The sequence below is a fragment of the Genypterus blacodes genome, unplaced genomic scaffold, assembly GCF_046128005.1.
Source record: "Genypterus blacodes isolate CSIRO-AG114 ecotype Tasmania unplaced genomic scaffold, CSIRO-AGI_Gbla_v1 ptg000156l_1, whole genome shotgun sequence".
In the NCBI taxonomy this organism is placed as follows: Eukaryota; Metazoa; Chordata; class Actinopteri; order Ophidiiformes; family Ophidiidae; genus Genypterus; species Genypterus blacodes.
In genome coordinates this window covers 5,559,013-5,567,500 of record NW_027466957.1, presented here as the reverse complement: position 1 = coordinate 5,567,500, position 8,488 = coordinate 5,559,013, and the positions used below count along the sequence as shown (strand labels likewise).

Here is an 8,488-nt window from a genome sequence, read left to right as displayed (position 1 = left end):
TATTCCCTAGTAGTATCTCCAAACCAAATCCAAGAGTTAATATTTATTGATTAAAGCGTAAGAATTGGATCGGATAGAAACGCACAAATCTGTGGGCTGTCGGGAATTTTAAAGAGAAGAAATCTTTTATTTTAGAAGTGAGTGTGTGAGTGTAAAACCAAAGAGCAAGAGAAAAATCTAACTGCATATATAGATGTCAAAACCATTTTTAATGATTCCTGATTCGACATTCCTGACACGGTAGATACTTCTCCTCCTACAAAACAGGCCTCACAGATCCACAGCCACACAGCAGATTTACCATTTATACCATTAACCAGAAAATTCAGTGTTTTACAAACCAGGATACATTACATGCAAAGGCCGTTAAAGAACGTATAAAGGGTTAACAGGTCAATTGTATTTTTTCCTGAGTTTTGACAAACTAAGCCTCAAGTCCATGGTCATATACTTTCATATTTCTTCGCCTAATAAAACATAAATGAAGAGGTTATAGATCCATTTGTTGACATAAATTCAGTCACTTTAATTACCACAGTTTTAGTTTAGTGTAATTCTGACAAAGCTACGACAATTTCTGCAGCTAACTAACTACTAACTAACATCTGAGTTCAGTTCCTCTGACACGTCTACAGCAAACTAACCGTTACAATTTTACACTACAGCAAGATTTGTACCAAACAGGAAGTGATCAAACGTTTTTTATAAAGCTGTGAGCCGCGTGAGTCTGTGTCAAAATGCACGAAACGTTTCAAACACTCTTTAATAAACAGAGCATGCATAAGAAGGAATGTTAAAAATGTGACTGACCACCACCCACATTAAGATCAATTATGCTGAACCATATTGTTTGACAATGGCAGTGACAGTGTCAGTTATATCAAAAATAACACAAACAAAAGGTGCCTTTCCTTAAAGACAAAGCTTTGGTGAGCCAGTGACAGCAGAGGGAGCTTTCCTCCTCCTGTCCTCCTCCTGGGTTTCCTCATTTTTCTTCCATTCTCCCTTTGATCCTTTAATCTCCCGGCGTCGACTCTGGACCTGCCAGCAGCGACTCGGAGACGTCTCACTTCCACAGCTTCCCGTCAAAGCCTGAGCACATCAGGAGTCACGGAGAAGAATGTGAGTAAAATACACTTTCTCTTACTGTGTCTACAATCGCACAATGTTAAACGTCTGCTCACCCTTATTGCAGTCTTTGGACAACTCTCTCTCCCTCAGTAGGTTGTTTTTGTAGTCTGTGGATAAGACAGAAGGGACACCAGCTATAACACAACAGAGGGCATATTGTTAAATGTAGGTGATGTGTGGGCCGGGCTCGCTTACCTGAATTCAGAGGTTGCTGGCTACACACCCGCAGCTCCGTGCTCTCTAACGATATCTCACCTCCACTGATCATCGTCCCCCTGCACAGAAACAAATAACCCTCAGCTTCTGAACTATTTTATTATTAAAATATGCATCGAAACACTGTTTAATATCCTCTGTGTCTTACTGCTCATATCTGCGCAGGTCGTACTCCAGCCCTGAAAACAGACAACACACACTCTTCAATGCCCCTGTAGTCAGATAGAAGCTTGTAACAAGAGGGGAGCATAATGGAGGAAACACACACACACACACACACACACACGCACACACACACACACACACACACACACACACACACACACACACACACACATTTAATACCTCTCTTTTTGCGTCGCCGCGTCAGAACGATGACAGCGGCAACAATGAAGGCCAGCAGTAAGAAGGTTGCCAGGATGTAGCCCAGCTGCTGCATGAAGAAGCCTCGGGGCTCGGGGAGGATGACGTTCACCACTCGTGGCCTCTCCACCTCCTCAGCGCCTAAGGGTCAATTATGAATTTGTTTAAGGGAGGAAGAGTGGAGGAGGATGAGGATGATCTATCAGTGAAATTGACTTGCGAGATTGGATTGACTTAATAGCAGGAAAGCAGGATCAGAATGAAATGCGTTCACTCCCCTTGAAGCTTTGTCTTTGTGTTTGCTTCCATAAGCCCGAGAAAGAGGAGGAGAGTTTGGAGTTAAATGTCAAAATGCTGTTTAGCTCTAATGACTTCCAGACCTGATGTCATGCAGCTGCTTTTTCTTCTTTCCCTCCTCAGAAAAATACAAGCTGACCAGAAAAGAGGGGGAGACGTGTGAGGAGGGAGAGGAATTCTGTCATGCGGTGGCCTGTCTGTCTGTCTGTCTGTCTGTCTGTCTGTCTCTCTGTCTGAGTTTTCCATTAAGGCCAATTTACTTCTTCACACAAACACAGAAGTCGACGTTCGTGCATGTATGGAAAACAAATACATGACACCTCCAACAGGCGGGGCCACAGGGAGCCGGGATCATTTTTATACTCCTGAGAAAACAACGGTCACGGATAATAAATGACCGGACGGGAAGACAGCCACACATTACCACAACTACAAAATCCCCTCTGGGTATGACACACAATCCAATAGGCTCTGTAGAATAACACAAAATCATGTGTTACGCTTCAACTAACTTCTACCAAAAATCGGTTTATAACTTTGCGAGGAATCCTGCAAACAATTACACAAACAGTTTCCTTGTTGTGGTTAAACGCTGCTTCTCTCTGATCGCACTCAGAAGCGAGACAACCAGGGAAAAAGTCTCATAAATATGTATTCACTCAGCGCCTAAGTGAGCGCATGTTTGGTAATCATCACCCGTCATTGTTTTGATGCACTTATTATGCATTCAACTACAAAAACATGTCGGAGTATTTCACCCCTAAACCACAATTATGGCATCTGGACCAGCAGGCAGCAGTTACTCCAATTTCCATTTTCTTGACAGGAGTGACAGGAGTGTGTGTGTTATTGGGTGTTTGACATATGCTGCACAGAGGCCACTGCTGTGTGTTTTTCCTGTGGGATGTGTATCATTAGCAAGTCAATGACGTGAAGGAAAGCATCTTCATTTTTGTAACACCAGGCAGAGTTTAGTTCAGTTGCTGACAGCTCCACAAAACGCTTGCTTCACCATCACTAAGGAATAATGGCCGACTTGATCTTGCCACAAACAACGGAGGCATTACAGTAAAAGAGAACCCCGGAGACTTTTGTAATTGTAGATGATTGTTGTTGAGTCTTTATAAGTGCAAGGAGTTTAGCGTTAATCTGACCAAATTAACCAGGAGAGGTTCACTGACAGTCACGTAAACACCAGCCTCCTTCTACGTGCGCTTCCTCCCAAGGTTCTTTACGAGCTGTGAAATGGGCCGACGCTTCTCTAAAAGAGGGAGGAAGATCCATATTCTAACACGCACCTTCATCCCCTCCCCTTACTTTTGGCTCTTTCATGTCACAGCTGGCCCAGATGTTGAACAGATGCATCTGACTTCCTCTCTGTCGGCCAATCAACATGCCTGAACCAGAGGCACATCAGAGCAGAAAAAAGCCAGAAACGGAGAGAGAAAAAGACGGATAAACAACACTTAAGATATGGCGTGACCAGTCTAGACACGTGGCTGCTGCTTCGCAAAATGGGGTCAGATGCAGGAAAAAACAAAGCAACTGAACCTACTCCCTCAACAATTTGGCTGTTCTTAAAGTCTCCAGCTGTAAAAATGAGCCGTCGCCTAACTGAGAGAAAATGAAAAGACGTCTCCAAGGAAAATGAGACCACTTCCGTTTGAGACAATTAAAGACAATTTACTGTGGACGGCTTATTTTGCCAGAGCTGTTACCAAAACTCCAACTATGACTACTTCTCCAGTTCTTTCTGTCCTTCTGTCTTTCTTTCTTTCTCTTTCTTTCTTTCTTTCTTTCTTTCTTTCTCTCCTTCTCTCCTAACCACCAGCCTCTACATTCCGTCTTTCTCCGCCCCTCCTCAGCTCAAACACAAAAACTGAAAGGTCAGAGCAGAGAAATGGTAAGAACAGGAACTGATTCAACCCACCAAATATGCCTATAAATACGCCTCAAATGAGGAGTGCAGGAGAAGCGTTTTCACACTCTGCACGCTTCAGCCAGCAAAGTAAACACAGCGTATCCAAAATAAAGTCACAACACATTCTCGGGCTTACTCGGCTTGGGCTCGTCGATCCTGGGTGCTGTGGTGGGGACAGAGGGCTTTGGCGGCCCCACGTTCAGCCTGAAGATGCGTCGCTCGTGCAGGCCGCAGTAATGGTGGTGCAGGTGGCAGGAGTACAGGCCCTTGAAAACAGGTTTCAGGTCAGAGATGGTCAGCGAGAAGTCCCCCAGTGTGAAGGCGTCCTCCTCAATGCTCATCTTGTTCTGGGCAAAGAGAGGACCGTAATCCCGGCGCTCTCCTGAGGCGTAGAGGTCCACCAGGCGGTCGGCGGCATCAGGGCGCACCCCAGGGGGCTGGAAGTCCCAGTGGGCCACCTGCTGCTGGTCCTCCTGGAGGCCCTCTCTCCACAGGGGACGCCGGTTTACACAAGGCAACACCACTGAGCTGCCCAACAACACCACAAACACAGTCTTCTCTCCATCCCAGTAACGTTTCTCTTTCCGAGCTGGAAAACAAATGAGAGAAATGGATGATTGGCAGGGGTACTAAGTACTTCACTAGTGTTGTTAAGTACAAATCTGAGGTTTATTAGTTCAGTATCTCCATTTTGACTCATTTGTACCTTTTCCTCACTGTATCAGAGGGTAAGATTGTCATGACTTTGATTATCTAAAGGTAACAATGGAGGCACACAATAACCATCTTTCATTTTGATATGACGGTACATTTTATTGTTGATACTTTTACTTAAGTAGAATTTTGAATGTAGGACCTGTGCCTTTATTTTTTCACAACTTCTGCCTGAGGTAAAGCGTTTGTGTTGTGTGGTGACTTGGTGTCCTTACGTGACTTAGTGACGTTGAGCTGGACTTGAACAGACTGGTGAATCTGGCAGTAGTGATGGTGCAGATTACAAGTATAAACACCTTTGTCAGTAGAAACCACATCTGAGAACAAAAAGCAAGAGAAAACATTCAAACAGCAGTAAATGAATGCAGTAAATAGAGGACATCTATCTGCATGGTGTTAGGGAAAATACAGAAGTCTCACTGTTGAAGCTCAGGGAGAAGTTGCCGTCAGTGAAAGCGGATTTTGAAATGGAAATGCGACCCTTGTTGAAACCATTGTAGAGCCTCTGACGGGCCCCAGGGGACATGTCCAAGATCCGTTCCACAGCGTACTCCGGGGTGCTCGGAACAAAATCCCAGTGCACCACCCGCTGGCGGTCGTTCAGTCTGTCCCTGGTCCACATCATGCGTGGACTGTGGCAGGAAAGGACAGCCTGGGAACCGGCCGGGAGCGTGATATTCTTGGTTTCCACCACCACACCGAGCCTGCTGCCACTGCTCTGGGCCCAAGCTGACACAACAAATACACGCACACGCACACACACACACACACAGACACACACATTAGTACCAGAAATGACCGATACATCAATCATCAAACATGGCTCAGTGCATAAGGAAATATAAACTGTGAGGGGATTTAAATGTCTTACCGCCTGGCAGGAGGAGCACGGCCAGAACTGGAACAGACAGAAACATGCATGTTTACTTTTATGTGAAACTATTTGCTTTTGCCAGATTACATAGTTTTTCCAAACAGATTAGAATCTCTTGACAAAATCTTTAGAAATCCTTGTAATAAGAGTGAAATGGTGGAAGTTGACCTGGATTGAACCCACAGTTCCTGTGATCAACTGGAGCAGATGTGGGTTCAGTTAGAGGCCAGGTTAAAGAAACACAGAACAAAATAGTTTTCTATATAAATAAAGTAAAGCTTCTAAATATTCTCTCAAAAACATAATTTACTGTTTGTGCTTTTCTCACTTTTAGAGACAGAAAACTTTTCCCTTGCCATTTCTAATCCTTTTTCCCTCTGTGCTATTCCGTCGTCTGTTTACTGAAGGGCCAGCAGAGACGCGAGCAGCCAAAGCATACAGAGGCTCTATTCATGCTGGCTGCTGCTGGCTTGTGGCGAGGCTACGATCCTGAGGGGATGAAGAACCCGACTGCTATTCAGCTCACTGCAGTCCCAGTGCCCAGTGTCAAGAGTGCAGCTGCAAACACCTGTATAAGTATGACTGTGACTGCATTACAAATAGATTTTCAATATATTCTAACAAGAGAAAACTAACAATAACTCAGTAAAGTGTGTTTTCTTTATTGCCACTGACATAAAAACCCGTTTGCACAAATCATGTTACTTTAAGAGCATTTTCTGACATTTCCCCCTTTATTAGATCAGTCGACAGCAGAGAGTAAAAGGAAATCCAGTATGTGTGAGGAAGAGAGAAGAGTATCTGATCAAAGAGATGAAATGCATTTCAGACCACCAAGGCAGCACACATGGTCAATTTAAAACCCTACAAACCTAAAGATAACGTGCTGTAAATTGTGCAAGAGTACAAGATTGCAATGCTTTTCATGTGTTACTAATGTTTTGGTCGACATTCCTGGTGTTTTGATCATCAAGTGCTCTACATATGGCTGATTCATGTCATGTGACCACAGGCCACAGACACACGGGGAGAGTGGAGAGCATCACAAACACATTCAGACCTAAACTGTAGTATAGATTATCTAAAACGCACACATTTCTGCAAAGATACAGGAGAGTGTAGAGTGGCACAGAGGACCTCATGCAGTAAAACTTTAGTGGTTTCTCTGCTGGAGGGTATAAACTTTCCTGCAGAAAGAGAAAACAAATGAACGAGGGCCCTGTAATTTTCACTCATCTCTCCTGCAGCAGACACAGCGGCTGATGAGTCAGACTGGTTTAACGCTAAAGACTTAACAATGTGCTATTGAATTACAACACGTAATAACAGACATTAAGCAGACTACCTGCGAAAACTACTATTGTCATTTGTGACAACCCCAGAATCGCTTCAACAGAGTGCAATTACGTAAGTCAAAAGTTGAACTAAAGGGTGAGATGGAACCTGCTGCACAACTAATAAATCATAAACAGACTCCACATATTTCCTGTGATTCAGTGGTGATGTGCGTGTGTGAAGTTGACTCAGCGGCCCGTCACAGGTCGGGAATGAATCTGCCCGGAGCTGCAGAATCAGCAAAACATACAAACACTCACTAAGAGGCCCTGAAGCCGATTGACTCACCTGGAGTGACACAGAAACTCTGCTGCATATTAGAAAACATTCAAGATGTGACTTACAAAAACAGTTTTCTGGGGTTTTAAACCGAAGGGGCTGAATAGTGGAAGTGTGTGTACGTGTTACATTTGTGATCTGAACAGTTTTTGTCTTGGATGTACACATGTGCTTATAAACCTCTAACCCCATCATTGCCTGTAAAGTGCTTATTTACCCAATCAGCACTTCTGTCTTGTATCACACACGCTGCTGGTGTCTGTTCATTAACACACACACACACACACACACACACACACATCGTAAACATGGCTGCAACGGTAATCCCCCTCCTCCACACACACACCGCACTCAAAGCAGCCCACTCGGGGTGAAACACTCATTACTGACACATACAGTAAAATGACTGGTTGCCGGATTGTGCTGACTCGTCTGGTCAGACCGCAGTTAACTCGAAACACATTGGGCAGAAGCCATAAAAGAGCCCACATACGGGCAACGTGAGCGGGCAAAGGCACGTAAAAGACACGCATAGTTTAGCCTCGTGGTATTTATTTTATTTTGTTTTATTGCTCATTTCATACTCCTCCAAATGCGATCATCAGAAATGTAAACATACAAAAATAAATTAGAGGAAAAATTGGAATTCTAGTTATATGGGGGAAAAGTGTGTCAGTAAAGTCTGAAAATCAACAAATGTGGCAACCATGTAAAGACGCCAAAACCAAGTAAAACCGATTGAAAACATCACCTGGAATATGAAAAACACTTTTATAGATGTGATGAAAACATTTATGCTTTGTTTCAAGACAGCAAATGTTAAATCTGGATCCAATTATGGCACAAAGAAAGTTTGTACGTGTTAGAGATGTAAGTAAATCGAAGCACTTACTGTGAAGGAAAGCCGCGTCTTTGATCATCTTTTCTCTCTCAGTGTTGCTGCGGAATGAAAGCGTGACAGAGTGTGTTTGCGTGTGTGAGCATCAGTTCATCAAACTCTTTCCAAGTTCACCGAGCAGAGAGTCACAGAGCACAGCTGGAGTGTTTTCCTGCAGTCCTGGATCTAGGCTTGCCCCGCCCCCACGGTGAACCCCAACACACACACACACACACACATGTAGAGGAATCCTATAGGCTCATGTTCCACCATATAGAAACATATGAGTACATCTTTAACGCACAATACTACAAATACTATCAAAAGGTTCGACCCATCACCAATACAGGACTCAAACGGCTCATCGACAGACAACATTTAGAGACCTTTTGCTCATGCGACATGTCAACTGAGCAACTTGTTTAGAAATTGCAGCTATTCAGAAAAGCAATTCAAACATGAACTGGGAATTCCATACAAG

At 43.9% G+C, this 8,488-nt stretch overlaps 1 protein-coding gene across 1 annotated transcript; it reads right to left on the bottom strand.

Moving 5' to 3' along the window:
- Nucleotides 1-190: 190 nt before the first annotated feature.
- LOC143013004 (matrix remodeling-associated protein 8-like) lies at nt 191-8,176 on the bottom strand. Its single transcript, XM_076166408.1, has 10 exons — nt 8,023-8,176; nt 5,514-5,540; nt 5,063-5,371; nt 4,858-4,959; nt 4,065-4,517; nt 1,693-1,851; nt 1,496-1,526; nt 1,327-1,406; nt 1,185-1,238; nt 191-1,092 (listed from the first exon to the last, which is right to left on the bottom strand). Exons 1-10 carry the CDS (start codon nt 8,048-8,050, stop codon nt 1,067-1,069), a joined length of 1,269 nt encoding a protein of 422 aa, XP_076022523.1. The 5' UTR covers nt 8,051-8,176; the 3' UTR covers nt 191-1,066.
- Nucleotides 8,177-8,488: the final 312 nt, after the last annotated feature.